This window comes from Phytophthora parasitica (assembly GCF_000247585.1).
Source record: "Phytophthora parasitica INRA-310 unplaced genomic scaffold supercont2.3, whole genome shotgun sequence".
Classification (NCBI taxonomy): Eukaryota; Oomycota; class Peronosporomycetes; order Peronosporales; family Peronosporaceae; genus Phytophthora; species Phytophthora nicotianae.
Window position 1 is genome coordinate 626800 of NW_008648989.1, and position 19667 is coordinate 646466.

The 19667-nt window shown below is 50.3% G+C and overlaps 6 protein-coding genes across 7 annotated transcripts; 2 read left to right on the plus strand and 4 right to left on the minus strand.

The window, feature by feature from the left end:
- Nucleotides 1–4: 4 nt before the first annotated feature.
- PPTG_01362 (hypothetical protein) lies at nt 5–3774 on the plus strand. Its single transcript, XM_008894612.1, has one exon. It carries the CDS (start codon nt 302–304, stop codon nt 3665–3667), a length of 3366 nt encoding a protein of 1121 aa, XP_008892860.1. The 5' UTR covers nt 5–301; the 3' UTR covers nt 3668–3774.
- On the minus strand, nt 3699–5581 carry PPTG_01363. Of its 2 annotated transcripts, XM_008894613.1 has the most exons (9): nt 5376–5581; nt 5179–5306; nt 5092–5110; nt 4892–5020; nt 4764–4824; nt 4537–4694; nt 4213–4471; nt 4051–4155; nt 3699–3981 (listed from the first exon to the last, which is right to left on the minus strand). In XM_008894613.1, exons 1-9 carry the CDS (start codon nt 5573–5575, stop codon nt 3781–3783), a joined length of 1260 nt encoding a protein of 419 aa, XP_008892861.1. In that variant the 5' UTR covers nt 5576–5581; the 3' UTR covers nt 3699–3780. The 2 variants fall into 2 exon arrangements, with proteins under 2 accessions (XP_008892861.1, XP_008892862.1); XM_008894614.1 differs by having other exon boundaries at nt 4051–4471.
- On the minus strand, nt 5577–13472 carry PPTG_01364 (hypothetical protein; the record flags this gene model as incomplete). The annotated part of the gene is made up of 2 exons (XM_008894615.1): nt 5577–13130; nt 13194–13472. 2 exons carry the CDS (start codon nt 13470–13472, stop codon nt 5688–5690), a joined length of 7722 nt encoding a protein of 2573 aa, XP_008892863.1. The 3' UTR covers nt 5577–5687.
- A 49-nt stretch (nt 13473–13521) lies between these two features.
- Nucleotides 13522–15305, minus strand: PPTG_01365 (T-complex protein 1 subunit gamma). Its single transcript, XM_008894616.1, has 2 exons — nt 15212–15305; nt 13522–15152 (listed from the first exon to the last, which is right to left on the minus strand). The coding sequence occupies exons 1-2, from the start codon at nt 15237–15239 to the stop codon at nt 13588–13590; spliced, it is 1593 nt and encodes a 530-aa protein (XP_008892864.1). The 5' UTR covers nt 15240–15305; the 3' UTR covers nt 13522–13587.
- A 967-nt stretch (nt 15306–16272) lies between these two features.
- PPTG_01366 (hypothetical protein) lies at nt 16273–18075 on the plus strand. The gene is made up of 2 exons (XM_008894617.1): nt 16273–16302; nt 16406–18075. The coding sequence occupies exon 2, from the start codon at nt 16630–16632 to the stop codon at nt 17917–17919; it is 1290 nt and encodes a 429-aa protein (XP_008892865.1). The 5' UTR covers nt 16273–16302; nt 16406–16629; the 3' UTR covers nt 17920–18075.
- PPTG_01367 (hypothetical protein) lies at nt 17930–19054 on the minus strand. The gene has a single exon (XM_008894618.1). It carries the CDS (start codon nt 19013–19015, stop codon nt 18062–18064), a length of 954 nt encoding a protein of 317 aa, XP_008892866.1. The 5' UTR covers nt 19016–19054; the 3' UTR covers nt 17930–18061.
- Between the last annotated feature and the right edge of the window lie 613 nt (nt 19055–19667).

Consider the following 19667-nt stretch of genomic DNA (forward strand, 5'->3'; position numbering starts at 1 on the left):
CACTCCGATTACGACCGGCACTCGACAGTTCCGAGCGTTGGCATCTCGTTTTCTTGGTCAGAATTTACGAGCCGCATGCGAGCGACGTTTCATGTTGGTGGGCGGCCACATAAAGGCCATCAATTCAATCTTGGTCATTCTGGTTCGGACTGGTCGGCTTTCGTGAACACCAGCTGGCGCATTCCAGGGGCACAGAGCCGTGCCAGTCATGCTTGACCCAGGCTGACTTGAGGGGCGTTCCCATCGCGGCGAACTCGTTCATTTCGCAATTGCCGCCTGTCCGATCACTTGTCCAGAGAAGATGGTGGCGGCAAGAGCTTCGCAGGCCGAGGTGCTGGTCGTAGAGCTCGCGGTGGAAGGCATGATGTGCATGAAGAACTGCGGCAACACGGTGCAGAGCGCGCTGCGCAGTGTGGACGGCGTGGCCGATGCCGTCGTCGACTTCGAGAAGCACAGCGCACACGTCGAGTGCGTCCCAGGCGCGAGTGTGACTGCCGACGACCTGGTGGACGCCGTCGAGTGTGTCGGCTTTGGTGCTGCAGTGAAGACGCCAACCAATATGCAGACGGACAGCGAGACGCAGGACCCACTGACGATCGAGTTGCTGGTGGAGGGAATGATGTGCCAAAAGAACTGTGGGACAACCGTGGAGAACGCGCTGAGAGGCGTGGATGGCGTGGCCGACGTCGTGGTGAGCTTCGAGCACCGCAAGGCCACAGTGACGCTGTTACGACCCGGCAGCACGACGTTGGAGCAGCTGGTGGACATGGTGGAGTGTGTAGGCTTCGAGGCCAGCGCATACGACGCTGCCAAGGCCGCAGCCATCAAACTACAGGCACAGAAGCAGAAGCAGAAGCAGCAGGAGACAGAGGACGTGGCCGTCGATATGCCCGACGTGGGCGGCCACCCGCGCGCCGTGTTCCACGTGGAAGGCATGAGTTGCGCCGCGTGTGTGAAGGCCATCGAGGACTACGTGGGCAAGGCGGAGGGCGTACTGCACTGCCGCGTGGGTCTCATCAGCCAGAAGGCCGAGGTGTCGTTCGACCGCGATCTGATCGAGAACGAGCAGACTTCACTCCAGAAACTCATCCAGGACGCCGGCTACAAGGCGACGTTCTCACACGTGGTAGAACCAGGTGACGATGACTCGCTGGAGCTCAAGTTCACAGTTACAGGCATGAGTTGTGCCGCGTGTGTGGGCAAGATCGAGACGGCAGTGGGCAAGTTGCCTGGCGTGACGAAGGTGCTGGTCAATTTGCCGCTGAACAAGGCGCAGGTGCATCTGAAGCAGCTGTCCAAGACAGGGCCTCGTGACGTGCTGGAGTGTATCAATGGCCTGGGCTACTCGGCCGAGGTGGCACTGGAGACGACGGACCAGAACGCTCTGAGCAAGTCAGAGGTGGAGAAGTGGCGCAAACTTTTGACCACGGCCATGATCTTCTCGTTGCCGGCCTCATTCATCCACATGGTGCTCATGTATATTCCACCAGTGGAAAAGGTGCTAATGACTCCAGTGTTCAACGCAGTGACATTGAAGCTGCTATTGCTCTTTCTACTCGCCACTCCGGTGCAATTCTGGGTTGGCCGGCGGTTCTACGTAGCCGCATACAAGGGTCTACAGCATGGAGCTATGGGTATGGACTTCCTGGTCGTGGCCGGCACTACCATGTCGTATACTTACAGTTTTGTGTCCTTGATTGGTTCGGCCATGCACGAGAATTACAATGGCCACCACTTTTTCGAGTCTTCAGCGATGCTGCTAACGTTCGTGACACTTGGTAAGTACATGGAGTCGATGGCCAAGGGCAAAACGGCTGATGCATTGTCGGAGTTGGCAAAACTGCAGCCGAAGACGGCATTGTTGATCCAGGAGGGCAAGCGTGATCGCGAGATTCCGATTGAATTAGTCCAGCGAGGTGATCTGCTTCGTATCCTTCCAGGTGCTAACATCCCAACGGACGGTGTGGTGAAGTCAGGCTCGAGCTCAACAGATGAGTCGATGCTTACGGGTGAGAGTATGCCAGTAGCCAAGAAAGAGGGCGACTATGTGTTTGGATCGACAGTGAACCAACAGGGCACGTTGGTTATTGAGTCAAGCTGTATGGGTGGCGAGAGCTCTGCTCTATCGCAGATCTGCGCTTTGATCGAAGACGCTCAACTTCATAAGGCTCCGATCCAGGCATATGCAGACTGGTTAGCGTCGATTTTCGCCCCGTGTGTACTAGCCATGTCAGTCATGACATTTACAACGTGGATCACTCTGCTATCAATGGATATCATACCGACACAATGGAAACTCGAGCTAGGCGTGGAAACGAGGACAAACCACGCAGACGATATCTACCTCGCAATCCTGTTTGCTATCTCTGTTGTGGTGATCGCGTGTCCGTGTGCTTTGGGCCTTGCTACGCCTACCGCTGTCATGGTTGGCTGCGGTGTTGGCGCTAAGAAGGGTGTGCTTATTAAGGGTGGCCGCGCTTTAGAGACAGCGCGCTATATCGATACCATTGTGTTTGACAAGACGGGAACCCTCACCGTCGGACACCCATCTGTACGTGACGTAGTGGTGGCTGATCGTGCGTACACACCACGTGAGCTGTTGTATTATGGTGCTTCACTGGAATGTGTGAGTGAGCACGTTCTTGGTAAGGCTATTGTGATGACAGCAACTGAGCATGAGAAGTTGGAGCTTCACGACCCGACGGAAGTTCACGTTGTTCCAGGTCGAGGAATTGAAGGTGTGGTGGCTGCTAGCGAGGTGACATCTCGGAGCAGGCCTGTCAACGTGATGGTGGGCAACTCTGAGTACTGTGAAGAAAAAGGCATTGAAATTGGCGAGAAAGTGCGTGCTCACATGCATGAGCTGGAGCTTGAAGGTAAAACTGTGGTGGTGGTGTGCGTGGAGAACAAACTGGTGGGTGTCATTGCCTTGGCTGATGCTCCTCGCCCGGAAGCTGCAGCTGTCATCAAGCACTTGAAGTCAATGGGACTGGATGTGTGGCTGATCACTGGTGACAACCTTCGTACAGCCAGCGCGATCGCTCGTCAGATGGGCATCAGCCACGTCAAGGCGGTGGCTCTGCCAGGCGAGAAGGCAGCTCAGATCAAGGCTTTACAGTCGCAGGTGAACCCTCTGACGCTGAAACCGCGTATTGTGTGCATGGTTGGTGATGGTATCAACGATGCGCCGGCACTGGCGCAGTCGGACATTGGTATGGCTATCGGTGCTGGTACACAGATCGCCAAGGCGGAAGCTGACATGGTGCTAGTGAAGAGTGCGCTGACCGATGTGGTGGTAGCTCTGGACTTGGCTCGTGTGGTGTTCTCTCGTATCAAGTTGAACTTCTTCTTCTCGATTATCTACAACGCCGTGGGGATCCCACTGGCTGCTGGCATGTTCTTCCCGCTGATCCACCGGATGATGCCTCCTGCCTGTGCTGGTCTTGCGATGGCTTTCTCGTCCGTTTCAGTGGTGGCGTCTTCGCTGCTATTGAAGAAGTACAAACCTCCTCAAATCTTGCAAGCCAAGGCTCAAAAGGTGCATTTTGAGGAAGACGTGCAGGTGGTTGACCTCAAGAATCTTGTACGTCTGAAGATCAGCAACGTGCGGTACGCGCCGCTGACAAATGTGGACGAGCTCTCCCGTCCCAAAGTTCCCGCTCAGTAAGAGTATGTTAGATGTGTTACTGTTTTTTTTTTGCGGAAAGCGTAGGTTGAGTGAAAACCATTTTAGTGATAAGTTAAATTTACTGTTGCAAGAAAAAAAATGATCTGTTCGATTTACTCGTCTTTTGCTCGGGCATTTGGCACTAGCTGAAGAACGTGGCCTCTACGAAATAGCGGCGTGAACGAATAATGCTGCATTAAAGTGGCAAGGATCAAGACGTTCACAGAGAAGAAGCCAAGGCCAGCAAGCCACAATGGGAAGAAAGTGTTGACGCCTTGCATCTCCAGATGATAGGCCCAGTACAACCAGTGGAGCTGCAATTTCACAAACACGTGTCAACTTTTGCATCCTTCAGGAATATTGCAACCATGCATACGACTTACCTCTCCTCCTAGCCACGCAAGGATCATCGCAAGGCCCTTCCATTTTAGTTTCAAATTTGTCAGTGGGAAGATAAGTGGCAGGAACGCAGTGTACCACAAGAAGTACTGGGTCAAATAAAAAGAGTTAGCTTACGTTCGAAAAGGTAGGATGGTGTTACGCACCTGCGCCGTGCACACTTTGTTGAAAATGACGAACACCATTGTCAACGCAAACAACGCGAAGGGGAGGTCACGGCCATAGGCAAATGAAATGGCAACGAGAGACGTAAGCTGAGGCAAAAACGCTAGGAGCCCAACACCGAACCCAGACGGAGTGTTGTATCGAAGGTAGAGATCGTAGAAGTACACTGAGAAGTTGTGGCGGTTGTCTGTGCGCGTGAAGTGGTAAAGGTACGCCTCGTACAGGAATTGAAAGCCATAGCTATTGACAACAAAACGCAAAGTTAGTAAGGCCGAACACGCGAACCAGTCAAATATAAAACTTACAGATAGTAGCAGCCAGCAGCAAGAAAGATGAAGAGCCCTCCACTCACAAGACCGAAGGCCAGGCGATCTCGATTGAGCAGTCCAGCAAACTGGGCCCACAAGGAATTGGACGAGGATATCCAATTGGCGTTTGTAGCACTAAAGTTTCCGTTGAGAAACTGATCAACAAGTAATGAACAAGATATCGTCAACCTCTGAAAAAATATTCCTTTCAGAGTAAATCATACCACAAGGAAAGCCAACGCGTAGATAATAGGGTAGATCTTGAAATGTACAGCGGCGCCATATCTACATCCAACAGCAAACCAACCAGAGGTCAGAAGGAGCAAATATCATATGGAACTGTAAAACGTACGCTAACGCAGACAGCACGAGCTGCTTCCGCATCACCAATAGCAGTGACAACATTACCAGTAGCACAACTATCGCATCTGCATTGCCCCGCGTCGAAATATTCACCGAGAATGGGTGAAACAACCACACACTGTCAATTTACCAACACCGCAAGCATCAGCATCACCGACATCGCCAATTCCTCCCAATAGTATTTCTCACCAACAATAATTGACAGCACCTGTATCAAACATCGGAATAAGTATTAAAAAAACACTAACATCACAGACCCAATTCCATTCTCCTTACTTGCATCAGGCAGTCCTCTCAGTCTCAAAATCTGGTACAAAATGTATCCGACCAGTATGTCGCAACCCACGAACAACAGCTTCCCGAACACTTCATGTACGTAAATGTTCGGCAGTAGCAAAAATGCTCTAAAACACACAATCGCAACACAATGAGAACACCCAAACCAATAACATATTAGCAAAATTGAAACTCACAGCACAGGCGTGTAGCGGTACGTGGTGCGCTCGAAAGGCGACTTACCCTCCGCCATCTCCCGTGCAGCGTCAGAGTACACGTCATAGTCCACATCCGTGTACTTGACAGCCATGTAATGATCTTGGAAGTATCCATATAGCAGCAGCACAAGTCGCGCCACCAACGCACCCCCGAAGAGCGCGAGTGTCCTTCGTGACATTGTGAGTTTGAATTCTGATATTTTTTGTAGGAATATAATTTTCGTACTTAGTGCGAATGATACATTGAACAAATCTGCGACGTGTGAGAAAAGAATCTTCAAGTGTACTGGTTCAGTCATTGCTTTTTAGTGTGAGGTTGGCGAGTCCGTAGACGACAGGGTTGTAAAGGAATCGATTCTTGAGGCGAAGATTGCGACCCCTTGTCTCATCAGACCCGAAGGTAGGGTCATTTGACGTTACAACAGGCTCTGTTGAGGTCGATACTATAGATAATGACGAGGTGCTTGCTGAGGGTGCTATGATTGCTTCGCCGATTTTTTTCAGCGCCTTACCGACGTCGTATCCTCTCGATATGTTTTGCAAAAACCCGTCAGCGAGCCGACGATTGCCGTTGAATGTCGTAGCCCACTGGTTGATGGTCAGCACATTCACTCCACAGAGAGTGAGCAGCAATGCTCGTGCGTAGGGATCACACTCGACATCTTTTTCCCATGCGGATTTGTCACTGTCAACTTTACTCTGTCGACGTGCACTCTTTGAGTTTTCAGCGTGATCGAGAAGTAGCATGGCTTGGCATGTCAGTGCAAAGTTCATACCAGTGACCTGCTGTAGTGGAAGATAGGAACCAAGCACACGGTTCGGTCCCACGTACACTAGTCCACCTCCGCGACGAGCAAGAAGAGCGTGCTGCCAGTCCGTCACACTTGGAACTTGTCCGTGTTCAAACGCATCCTTCCATCCTCCAGCTGCTTGTTTAACGACACTAGTGATCGTCTGTCCACTGGAGTTGCCGGGGTCTTCGTTGTGTGGATCTACGATGACACGGATGTCATTCGGTCTTAGAGGTTGTTTCTTCATCGTCATTAGCCTTTGATGCAGCATCTGAATGGAGAAGTCTCGAGCGATCGCATCAGCGGCCTGGAGTACTGGTAACGCCTCCATCGGAAGACAAGCGATGACTCGATCCAGAAGGAGAACCAACGTGTTGCTTGTGAGGTTGTTCTTGAGCTCTGCTTCCATGGCTGAGTGTGTAAAAAGTGGATTGAGCAACTCGACCGTATCATTAATGATCGACGTGAACTCGTCTTCGAGGATATCCTCACCTTGGTTCACTGGAGACTCCTGCGACCAAAACTCGTACATTTCGTCTTGTCCGTGAGCCTCTTCATAGGCCAAAGTCTCCTTTGCACATTTCTCTCTCCACGCCTGAATTCTCTTCTGTAGCTCACCCAGTAGCGCTGTCTGGGGTTCCGTAAATTCCATACGGACAATGGCAACACGTCTCTCAGTACTACCTAAAAATGCGGCATACAAGTAGCAACGATCAGGAGAGAAGTGAAGACACAAGACCCGAATTGAGCTTGGTAGTGCTGCCACAATCTCATCCACTCGAGTTCCCACACTCATTCGTTTAAATGACTCCGACTGTTGTGTTAGATACAACTGAGAGAGCTGGAATGGCAGACTATGAGCCTCAGCACTTGTGTGCTTTTTCTGTAGTTTCTTCATTCTTCTTAAGTGAAGACGCTGAACATTCGATTCGGATACACATTTCTCGAACAACGAAGTTGCAACCGCAATAACCTCAGCACTTTGGTGTTTAAGCACATTCTTGGCGCAATCGAAAGGGTGACGACAGCCTAAAACTTGCACCAGTTCGTTCGAACACAGCCGCAACAGCTCTGGACACTGCTTTTTGAACGCGATAAGTTGATATTTCTGAATTTCTGCAGCGTGAGCTGTCAGTATTTCTTCCAAACGAATTTCGTCGACTCCTTCCTCTTCAGTTTCTCGCTCGTCTTGAACTGGAGTTTGGCTTAGAATCTGGTTTGGAGCAGTTTGTGCTGCTGTGTCTGAGGCAACAGCGAGCTCAGCCCGCGCTCCATGACAGCAAACCCACGTTGCATGACGTGCGTCCGACGACGTGTATTGAGTCCACAAATGAGTTCGGAGCGCATCCGCTTTCTGTCTATCATCTCCGTGGAAAAGTGCGAGCCGTTGACACTGAAGCCTCAGCACTTGAGCGATAGCATGCTGAATTTCCAAGACGGGATTGTCAGAAAGCGTGTGAATTGCAGAAGTGATCAGGGTCATTGCACGTGGCAATTCAAATGAATTGCTTCTCTCCTGTCCAGATTCAGTTGCGTTAAGCCACTTCTCCACCACGCTACGTTGACTATTATCGTAGTATCGATACCACGTCATCTCTTTTTCTTTGATGGTTGCAGGCGATAACTCGGGTGCCATCAGGAGTCGAGCGACTTGCAGTTTAGTCAACGCGACCTTCAGTCCCAACGGCGCCACAATCACCTCTCTGTGCGTCTCTGCTTGACTCGAGGGAGACGAAAAGGAGAATTGACTTGCGAAGCATTTCTCCAGTATTATCTGCGCTTCTTGAAGCAAACTTTTTGCGTCTAAACCGACACTGGTGAGGTCTAAGTCGACAGAATTTTGCTGAAGTGATCGCAAAGTTACTGCGTATTTTGTCAGTAGCTGACTGCGTTGATAGTGTGCGTCAATTTGAGTAAGCATGTGCATGCTCTTCTCGATAGCTCGCTTGGTATCCTGTAAATATTCCATATTATTATTAGAGGCTCGAGATATACCTGCTTTCTTCAACAGTATCATCGCTTGCTTAAATGTCACTCGAGCCATTAGCAGGACCAACGTAACATCCGGAGAACTTGTAGCTGTGTCCTTGTTGAAATTTGTATGAACAGCTGGGCGCCGCATTCCAGAGATGATAGTTTTAGCAGCGTGTTTCTCTGCATCCTTCAGTATTCTGAGGGATTCATCGAACTCGGGATTGAGCCTACAGCACCGCAGAGTCCACTCCAAGAAGCGACTAACATCCAGTTGTGAATTTTTCAATGCACTCTTTACTCGTGCTAATGCCTGATCGCTTTGACCTTCGATCTCCAAGACCCGACTGAATAAAACTTCACACTCGCTTGTCAACACGGACGGATTAATAGAGCTTTCAGCAGAATTTCGCAGTATCTCTAATAGAGTTTTCGCTTGGCGGACAAACCCAAACTGCAAGAGTAACTCAATCGACTTGACTGCTTTCTCCTGTGTGTCCAGGCGTGTACTTTGAAACACGTGTCTTTTTCTCGATACAAAGTCTCCCTCGGGTAGCTCAGTAGTTGTCTGAGCTTCTTGTATCTCCTTAATCAATGCATCTCCGTGAGACTGAATCATATCTAATGCGTTTTGCAGTGGCAACGAGAAGTTACTCAAATTCAAGCGTTCCATGAGGTCAAATTGTGAAAGATCCATCCAAATCTGCGCGATAACAGTCCGCTGAGGAATATATGCATAAAACAGCACAGTGTACAGACAAAACGAAGCGACCATGCTCGGGTATTGGAGTCCATCTTGACGAAGCATTACAAGCAATTCTTCTAAACATAAGAGCGTGAGAACTGGCTGCGTAATATGATCTCTACTCGACTGCAAAGCCTTAATCCATGACATATAGAACCGATTCGCGGCATTCTCTTCGTGATCCATAAAGAAATTTATCCAATCACGTTCCGATACAGGATTCACGTACTTTGGCGTCTGGTCCTGCTTCCACTCGTCAAACTCAACTCTGTTAGCCGCGTCGGGGTTCTCTCGATCATATGTAGCGTGGAATTCAGTGTCATTCATCATCATGATAATGTGTTCCCAAGCTTTCACCACCTCGTACAGCGCTAATCGAACGTACTTCGATCTCTCGGTACAAGTTTTTGATAATGTCGCACGCATCACAAAAATACGAAGAAGTTTTTCAGCAAACCACAATGGTGAGTACACAGCGGTAGAAGTCTGTCGTGAGGGTGCAGATAGCTGATCAGTCGTAGGTTTTCGTGATATTGCTCCTTGTGAAGCTGCTAGCTGCTGTTTCTGACAATTCAGCAGCGTTGATGTGGCACATTCCAGATAAGCGTCAGCGTTCTGAGTTGGGAATTGATTCGTGAATAGCCACTCTGCAATATCGACGAGTACGAGCGCCTGTTCTTCTGGTTGCCCATCGAGCTCTGTGTAGGCACTCGACAACGCTTTGAGCTGTGCAGATGGGTCTTTCCAGGATGCAAATGCTACTTTCTTTAGTATTTGAGCTTGAACTAGTGATTGTTGAAGTTGATCTGGAGATTTCGAGCTGCCTCCGCTCTTTAGCATACTAATCGTCTTACCAATGCGAGCACCTGCAATCGCAGATGTCGTTTGAATCTCCTTCATGATGTCACGAGGTAATGCTGCTCGATGAGAATTTGGTCCAAAGGTTTTTAGTACAGAATCACAAATCTCAAATTGGTCGCTCCACTTGCTCGCTTTTTCACAAACTGTGAGCGTTAGCAGTACCATCTCGCCATAAAAGTTGAGATCTGCTTCAGCAGATGTGATAATTTGATCAAGATAACGTAGCGTTTTTCGCAAATTGTCTACAATTCGATCCAGGAAATTGTCTTCTGGCGCCTCACTATCGAGATTTGCACTTGGAATTAGTGCAGAGATGGTCGCATTCCAGATCACTTCGCTAGCTCGAATAACGATAGTAGAGATGTTGCCACGAAGACCGTACTCGATCGCTCGTACAAGATGCGATAGTGAAGCAAGAATTAACTTTTGGGCGGGGTTATCTCCATGCCCTAAGGCCAATATCGCACGCGCATAAAGCAACTCAGCAAGAGCGAACCACTTCCAAGTGCTTGACACAATAAGTAGCTGAGTCAGTTGCTTAGGTTTCTTGTCTTCACTAGACTTGACGACCTGCAACGCCTCCTCTGCACAGTCAATTGAATACTTGGTATTCTTCAGTCGGAACGCGCCACAACCGACTCGAACCCATATTTCCACATACAACTCCATCAACTGCTGGTCTTCTTCAAGTACTCGCCCCGATTCATTGCTCACAGACGAAGTAAAAATGTCCGATGCAATTGTCTGCCACATTGTGGTGGCCTTCTGATAAAGCCCTTGAGCTTTCTCTTGTAGCTGCTGTTGTTGTGCTCCAGGTTGTAACATTTGTTTAAATGTCACTTCCATCGCTTCCAGATACGCTACAACCTTTACTTGTGGTGTGCTGCTGTCTGTAGGTGTGATGTCCTTTGAGTTTTGAGCAACTTGGACTCTTGATTTCAACTCTGCGAATCTTTTAAGGTGTAGTACACTCATGCTGTTATTCGCAGAAGGTTTTCGTTTCAAGAAGGTATCTGCAATAGCTAAAGCTTTGTCAAGTCGACCAGTCTTTTCGTAAATACTTGAAAGCCCAAGTCCGATATTAGCAAGAAGATCACTGTCCACACCATCAGCACCTTCAAGAGCTGCGTAAACCGCTTCGAATGCATTGATACATTCAGGCAAAACCCACTGAGGATCAAATGTATCCACAGAGCTACTCGATGTCATCTCAACCAGCATGCGGAAAATGTGGAAATGGTAATTCCACAAGTAAATGCAAGTGTTCTCCAATACAAAGATCCATCCGATTTTAGTTGCTGCCTTCAGCGCTTTCGTAAGCTGCTCGAGTATTTCCACCTTAATCGAATGGATTTCTTTGCTTTGTCGAGCTTGAAGGTTGGTACATTCATCTAACTCGGTGTCCTCTGTACTTGGTTCAAGTGGCGTGTTGTCGTCTTTATACGGACGATGTATTCCCAGTACAAATGCCTCCTTCCCCAGTGATATCAAAGCTGTCAGATCAACGTTTGATTTCCTCCCGATTGACCTCCCACCGAGCGACTCCGAATTTTCCGCCTGACGACGTGCGTTATCAACTTGCACAGCCTGATCCTTTAGCTTCGTCGCGAGGATTTCCATCATCAAAAGTCTCAGGTCTACCTCGAGAATCATCAAACTTTTCTCGTTTAAAATGCTCTTGGGAGCCATAATTTCTCCTGTTTCACTTGTAGAAAAGTACTTCGACAAGGCTAACTCAGTGGTCTGTTGAGCCAACGCACCATCATGTAAACAATTCCATGCGAGCGATGAAATCTCGCTCCATAGTCTGACATGATCCGCAGCGCCAACCGAATCCGACGCACTAATCATAGTCATCAGATCAACGCACCGAGCAAGAATATTCCGTTGCTGTATGAGGTCTTTTCCCTCTTTCACTTGATCCAACATCGCTAACACTTCAACTGACCTAGAAGTCGAGATCTCAGCAGCAAGTTTCAAGTCCAATTTTTGCTTAATAGGAAGCAAATGCGTGTCAACAGGTCGAATCATCCACTCTTCATGCGCACTTAGTAACTCAACTGTCATCGATGAGGTATCACTTGCTCGAGAAATCGTCCCATAGTCCAGAGCGAGAGCTTTACAAACATTCGCGTTCGCCTTGGCAAGGAAATCGGACGCCACCTCAAGCTTCGCGATCTCCAAGTAAAGCCGTGCACGAAATCCGAGTAGTAACGAGTCAAGATCCTCCATAATAGACGACGCTATGCCCAGCACCCGACCCAAATTATTTCGCAAGTGAGGCTGTAACAATGGTAACGACAGGTTCCAAGCGTAAATACACACCCTCTCGATCAACTGCGGGTCCTGCTGCCGTTTGCTGGCTAATAATGCGCGCTCAAACGCCTTCATTCCCTCCACCCGTCGAGAGAGAAACATACTTTCACGTTGTCGAGAGCTTATCTTGCCACTAGCATGTGTAGACGGCATTACAATGAGTAAAGTTGCAGTAAGCACTTGACACAAAACTCGAGTTTTCGGTGGCATGTTTTTGCCTTTGCGTTGAAGCACGATGTCACATGCTGCTGCTATGGGTAAAACAGAGTTAAAAGCAGCATGGATTCCAGTTTCAACCACCACTTCAGCGTCAATGGCTTCCAATACACGCGGCTCGAGAGATCCCACAAATGTTTTAACGTCTTCAAGCGGTGTTTCAACGTTAAAACCCACGAGACCCGTTGATTCCTGGAATATTTCAACATACGCGGCTTCCAACGTGCCAGCAACGTTACCAGATTTAACACACTGGAGTTTTACCAGCAACGCTGCTCGCTTATCAGTCGGTGGCAGGAGCTGTTTGACATTGGGCACGATCTTCTGACACTCTGGGTCTTTAAATGATCCCACATGGACTTGGAGTCGCAAGGCTTCTTCATACAAAGCCTTGAATGATACGTCACCTTTGGTGAGTTCTGCAAGGCGAGGAGCGAGCTGCACGTCCACAACGTCGTTAATTGTCTTAGCAGCGTGTGATAGTTGACTGGCATCAACTTGACCGTAGATTAGAGCGAGTTGGAGTCGAACAAGCCACGCCACATCCGACTCTGCGGTCAATTTGAGTGCGTCGATGATCTTCGTTAAAGACGGCACGAGAAACTGGAACGTGGATTGTTTCATGAGCTGGCGAGCAATCTGCCAGTACGTGACAGACGCATTGTAGACGAGAAAATCGTACACGGGACGTTTACGAGTATCCGTCGCGATCGGGATTACAGCGAGAATGAAATGGATCGCATTTAGCACCTTCTTGAGCTTCAATATCCCCGTATCAGCATGTGCATCATGCGAGCCGCAATGAGCTCGTACGAATTGTGCTCGACAGTAAAACTACAACAAACATCAAATGTTAATTCTTCAACAGCTAATATTCACTTTTCGTAATGCTTTTACCTGGTTTTTAACCTGACATTCGCTGAAAAACCAGTCGATACTCCTCGATGCCGTGTCGAAATCTCCTTGGAGCACCGCAGCTTCAGCAGTGAGCACCAAAAGCTCCGGTAGATTCATATCAGCAGTCACACCCATACACGGCACGCAGGTTTGCTGGTAAATTGCCGTAAGACGGTCAAGAATTCCTCTCGCTGTAGGTCTCACATCTTTCGAGGAGCTCTCAGTCTCTGCTGATCTCGCGAACTCCAGCAGACGCCGCAGCTCTCGATCCAACGCCATGACTGCAATGAAACTCTGTAGATCCCAAAGTGTGACCTTTTAAACACGTCGAGAACGAGAACGATGATCAAAAATATATTATAGATCCACGCTCTGATACCAATCATCTCATGTCCTAGTTCTTCTTCTTCGCCAGACCCGACACAATGTCGTCGATGCGCAGCAGCATGCACGCAGCCTCCACCGCTGTCTTGATGGACTGCGTCTTGACCTGGAACGGTTCCCACACGCCCAGCTGCTCGGATGGCGTCACTTTGCCCGTCACGCCGTCCACGCCGTACGACTCGTCCGTCTCCGCCTGCTTGGCACGCAGCGACGTCATGACGCGCACCACGTCAGCGCCGCAGTTCTGCAGCAACGTACGCGGAATAACCTCGAGCGCCTCGCCCACTGCCCGGAACGGGAACTGCTCCACACCTTCGATCTCGTCCGCGCGCTTCTTAAGTTCGTGCGCCAGACGCATCTCCGTCGCGCCGCCGCCAGGCAGCAGAAGCGGCTCAAACACCACGTTACGCGCCACTTGCATGGCGTCCTGAAGGTTCCGCTCGATCTCGTTAAGTACGTCCTTACTGCCACCACGCAGCAGGATACTGCAGGCGCCGGGGTCCTTGCATTCCTCGAAGAAGGCAAAATACTCGTCGCCCAGCTTGCGCACCTCAAAGAGGCCGCACTTGGTGCCAATATCGGACTCCTGGATCTCGTCAGCACGGCTTACAATAGTCGCGCCGGTGGCACGAGCCACACGGTTGTTGTCCGTCTTCCTGAGACGACGGAACGCCGTGATGCCGGCCTTGACAAAGTAGTGCTGGGCCAGATCCGACACTCCCTTCTCCGTAATCACCACGTCGGGTTTCATGGCTACAACCTGGGCGCACAAGTTCTCAATGTATTCCTCTTCCAGACGCAGCAACGTGTTCCAGTCCTGGTCGTTCGTGAGCTCCACGTTCGTTTGACTCTCGCCCTTCTTGTACTCCAGAGGGCAGTCCAGCAGCAGCACACGCGGGTTCTCGATACGGCGACGCATCTTGGAGTGCGTCACGTCCTTGTTGAACATCACTCCCTTAAGTACACGGCTGTCTTCGAGCTCTCCGCCCGGGATCTTCTCCACTTTAGCGTATCGCTTAACGTCCACCTCCTTCTGGCCCGAAGCCGAGGTACGCACCACCGTAAGTACGGCGTCTAGTGCCAAATCACTCACCAAATTGCCCACACGAGGGGAGAATTTGGTACCGATTGAGGACTGTACCAGGTTGCGCATATCTTCCTTGTTCTCAATGTCAATGGGACACGCCAGCTTCTTGGCGATCTCCAGGGACGCGTTGAGCGCACGGTTGAAGCCCCGAATGATCACAGTCGGGTGCACCTGGTGGCCCAAAAAGGGCTCGGCCACGACCAGCAGTTCGCCCGCTAGAATGATGACGGACGTGGTGCCGTCGCCCACTTCCTCGTCCTGTGCGCGACTGAGCTCGATCATGCTCTTAGCTGCAGGGTGGGCCACGTCCACTTCGCGTAGAATGGCGTTGCCGTCGTTGGTCATGACGATGCCGCCCATGGGGTCCAGCAGCATCTTGAGCATCGAGCGAGGACCCAAAGTGGTGCGCACAATGTCGGACACAGCCTTGGCGGCCTCGATGTTTCCAAGCTGCGCGGTGCGACCAGTCTCGCGCTTGGTGTTAGTGTCTGAAGGAGGGAGGTTAGAGCAACGGCGTGCCAGGGGGTTATACGCTAAGGATACGTACTGAGAACCATTACGGGGGCCTGCATCATGGTGGAGGTGTCGAGTCTGCTGACGATCTTGTGGCTGGTTGGGCTCGGAGGGGCTACAAATGTAATTGTGGAAGTTTGATGTAGTCAACATAATATTGTGTTGATTTTAAGGAGCGTGAAATTACTTGATTTCAGTAGTTCGCAAGTTGAAGCGGCTGGGAGACCCTTTCACAGAGCAGAATAGCTACAGCCTTGCTAGTGGACATGCGAGTTGTTTGGGAAAATGCCTTGTATGCCCGCTGTGCTGTAGCTACTCCGCTTCATATGTTACGTGTTGGTGACGATGGCCTCGAGAGAGTCTCTCGTTGGAATCCTTGACAGAAAGAAGTCCAACTGCAGAAATGAGGGCGATTACGGTACGGCGCAGCTCTGACGGATTCTGGAGCTTTCGGAATCAATTTGGGGATTTGGTTGTCTTAGGAACAAACCTGCTGCCGATGTTGCGCAGAACTTATCTCAACCCAGGCGTGGACAAGGCTTTTGACAATCCTGATTAGATACTTTGAGCAACTACGTGGGCATGGTTTACAAGAAGTACAAGTATTGCTTAGCTACTTCACATCAGCATATTTGCAGGCAAAGCGCTTGTAACTGTTTTGATGTTGGCCAAATAAAATATTACATGTACCACGAATTTGCAAGCTAGGATTGTTTTAAACACTTGTTGTAAAAAAAATAACACACAATTCTAGGTTTGTTGCTTGCGTTCCCGAGCTGCCATATATCCATATAAACTATTACATCGAGAGAATTTTGTTTACCTTTAATATCCGCGAACATTGCAATCCAAATGGCAAACTGAGTCTCACTTCCGAAGTCACTGAACAGATCGCTTTACGTGAGCTGAAAGCTTGTCCAGCATCTTCAGTTTTCGGCGTGTAGCACTGCTGCATCCCAAGGTATGTACGTAATAGACGTAGAGTAGTTTGATCTTGAGAAAGATGCAGCTGAATATCCTCTTCTGTCCACTTCCTGTCTGCATGGGACAAACTCGCCCTTCAACGTGTATCACCGGGACGTTCATTTCGGATCCTGGATCGTAAGCGGAACGAGCAATCTCTCTGTAGGTCTATGGGCCATAGGCTATGGCCCAAACTACCATCCATTACCTAGGGAACAATGAGACTAATCGCACCGCTGCTGGGCATGCTACTCGCTCCATGCAGTTATCCGCTTTCCTAAAGGATCAAGGCCCGCAAGCAGGGCCGCGAAATCATGACAAGCACGCGCAGCCCGATCAGGTGGGATGTCCAAGAGGCCCTGTCTCCATGACGAACAATACTGGCTACGCTCGGTTGGATCGGCCAGCTTTGCTTTTCAATCTCACATTTGCCTAGTCTCCAACAGCACGAAAGCAAGCATCACTCTCAACATTTAACCCCTCGAAACCATGGTTCAGAGCTCACCCCGTGACTACGACATCGCTATCGTCGGTGGCGGCATTGCCGGTGCCACCCTCGCCGTCGGTCTAGTGCGCGCCAACGTCCCCGTCACGCTGTACGAATCGGCCAAGGCATTCGGTGAAATCGGCGCCGGTGTCGCACTCGCCGCCAATGCCGCGCGTGCAATGGAACTCTTGGCACCAGACGTGAAACGCGGCTTCGATCGCGTCGGCACGTTTAACTTGTCGACAGCCAAGAAGAACGTGTGGTTCGATTTCCGTAAGGGTGTCGGTACCCAAGGCAGCAACGTCGACGACGGAGCAGGTGAACTCATTACCAGCGTCGAGACACCGGCGGGATCGGCTTACGTACATCGTGCCCACTTCCTTGACGAGATGGTCAAGCTCATTCCGGACGGGGTTGCAAAGTTCGACAAGCGTCTGCAAGACATTGAGACGCTCCCCGACGGCAACGTCAAGCTCAAATTCGTCGACGGCACGGACGCCGTACACAGCGCCGTGATCGGTTGCGACGGCGTCAAGTCGCGAACGCGCAAGGTGATCCTCGGCGAGAACGACCCGGCCGCTAACGCCGTCTTCTCCGGCAAGTACGTATACCGCGGTCTGATCCCTATGGACAAGGCTGCCGCTCTGCTGGGTGACGAGATGGCTCGCAATAGCCAAATGTACTTCGGATACCATGGCCACGTGCTCACGTTCCCCATCCAGCACGGCGACGTCATGAACGTGGTAGCGTTTGCCAGTAAGGACGAGTGGAAGGACCCGAACTGGGTCGTGGGTACCACAAAGGAGGATCTAACCAAGGACTTTGTGGGCTTCTCCAAGCACGTCCGCGACATCATTTCTATGATGGAGAACACCGATATCTGGGCGCTGTTCCACCACCTTCCTGCTCGCACCTACACGCGCGGTAACATGCTGGTCATTGGCGATGCGGCCCACGCTACGACGCCGAATCACGGATCCGGAGCTGCCATGGCCATCGAGGACGCCTACGTGCTGTCGTCGCTGCTGGCCGACGTTTATCACTCATCCGATCTGAAAGCTGCTTTCCAAGCATTCGAGAAGGTGCGTCTGTACCGCACACAGAAGGTGGTGACCACGAGTCACGAGGCTGGCAAGTTATACGACTTCGAGCTTCCTGGCTACGAAGATGACGTTAAGAAGATCGCGGAGAACCTGCAGAAACGCATGCGCTGGATCTGGGAGGAAGACCTAGAGCAGGAGGTAGTGGACGCCAAGATGTTCTTCAAGACAGCGGTCAAGCAAAAATATTAGACACGAGGTGGCACTGGAATGTCGGGAGAGTTACTTTCGGGAGTCGGTAGATCTAATGCTGAAATTACTTGATTTCCCTATTTCAGAAGTTGAAGTTAACGTGCCAGTGTTCGCTTTTGGATTTTATCGACACGAATAAACTCTACGTTACACTGAACGTGCAGTTGGCAAGGTCTTCACTCATTGTCCATAGTGCAGCAGCATCTTCTTCAGAATGACTAGCAGCGCTGGATTTGGCCTTTGTTGGGCCTTTGCCTCGAATCTCCAAGAACCCATCGGGGCCGAAGAAGTCTCCACTTCTAACCGATGCGTCCGTCGCGGCGAAGATCGACGGAAGCGCACCGCGCTCAGTAGCTTGCATGATGTGAAGCATGTCTGCCAGCTTAACGATGAAGCTTAGCATCCAGGATGGGAGGTAGGTCGCAAGCAGTTTGGGCGCAATATCCGACGAGGTGATGCCAGGGTGAGCAGCCACGATGATCACTCTGTCTGCCAAACCCGCTGCCGTAATACGTCGATCCAGCTCGAACGTGAAAAGCATGTTGGCCAGCTTGGACGTTCCATATTCTTTTGCGTAGAGCTTCTTATTAGGTTTGGACCTGGCCAATGTGCTTAGATTCATCTTCACCCAGCGGTGTGATAAGCTGCTCACGTTCACAATACGAGAAACTCCATCTCCATTTTTAAGGAGATCGAATAGAAGATGCGTCAGGTAGAAATGACCTAAATGGTTCACAGCGAACTGCATCTCGAGGCCGTCGGGTGTGTGCGTTGGGTGGGGCACCAGAATGCCCCCGTTGTTTACTAGCAGGTCTAATCGGTCGAATTTGGCTTGGAAAGTCTCAGCAAAGACTCGGACGCTGTTCAGGTCGCTCAGGTCGAGTAGCAAGAATTCCACGGCTGCGGTCTCTGGTTCCAGTTCCGACTTGATGGAGTCCACGGCCTTCTGCGCGCGCTCAGCATTGCGGCAAGCGAGCACCACGTGCGCCCCTTTGCGAACCAACTCCAGAGCCGTAGAGAAACCGATTCCCGAGTTGCCGCCCGTGACAACCGCCACTTTTCCAGCTAGCGACGGAATCCGTGAGACGTCCCACATTAAGGAGGAGAAACAGCCCAAACCCAACTTCCGAGAAATGTCCTTAAACCCAGGAGCTGACGGCGGTTGGATGCCATTCAGAAGAAAAAAAAATTAAATTTTTGATGTTTTTTGTCGTCTGAATGCCATCCCGGCCAATCAGATCTCTCATGAGCGGTTGTTGTCAATTTTCATCCGTTCATACGTTTTCTTTCAATAATTTTTATTTTCAACATTCGGTTTTTAGCTTTTTTTTAAAAAAAACTTCTAAATATTTCTTAAAAATATGAACTCGGTAGTCGGACGCTTATCTTATTTGCGGCGATATAATACAATGAATGTATAGGGACTATTGCTTCATACTACAGGCGTGCATGCACTGGCCAGCTTTCGCGTTTATTGGCGCCGGTTGCGACACGAAAAAAAGGAGCAAGTGCACGCCGTGCAAGCAAATTGATCAATTGCTGGCAACAATTGATCCCTTCGCTAAAACTAAAGTTTTTGGAGACTGCAGCAGCAACACGCAACGGACACATCCGCTCGATGCTGGCTTTGCTTTCCCGGTGGAGACGACTCGGTGTCTTGATCCCTGCTCTCACCCGGCATAATTTGACGTTTGAAGAATTGGCTCATTGGCCTATCCATCCTGGCGACGGCGTACCAGTTTGCTGCG

Coding starts and splice junctions, on each gene's coding strand:
- PPTG_01365 (XM_008894616.1), bottom strand. CDS start 15,239: ATGATGCAGGCCCCCGTAATGGTTCTCA. Junction 15,153..15,211: donor GGCCCCCGTAATGGTTCTCA/GTACGTATCCTT, acceptor TCCCTCCTTCAG/ACACTAACACCAAGCGCGAG.
- PPTG_01367 (XM_008894618.1), bottom strand. CDS start 19,015: ATGTGGGACGTCTCACGGATTCCGTCGCTAGCTGGAAAAGTGGCGGTT.
- PPTG_01362 (XM_008894612.1), top strand. CDS start 302: ATGGTGGCGGCAAGAGCTTCGCAGGCCGAGGTGCTGGTCGTAGAGCTC.
- PPTG_01366 (XM_008894617.1), top strand. CDS start 16,630: ATGGTTCAGAGCTCACCCCGTGACTACGACATCGCTATCGTCGGTGGC.
- PPTG_01363 (XM_008894613.1), bottom strand. CDS start 5,575: ATGTCACGAAGGACACTCGCGCTCTTCGGGGGTGCGTTGGTGGCGCGA. Junction 5,307..5,375: donor TACCGCTACACGCCTGTGCT/GTGAGTTTCAAT, acceptor TGTGTGTTTTAG/AGCATTTTTGCTACTGCCGA. Junction 4,825..4,891: donor CTCGTGCTGTCTGCGTTAGC/GTACGTTTTACA, acceptor TGTTGGATGTAG/ATATGGCGCCGCTGTACATT.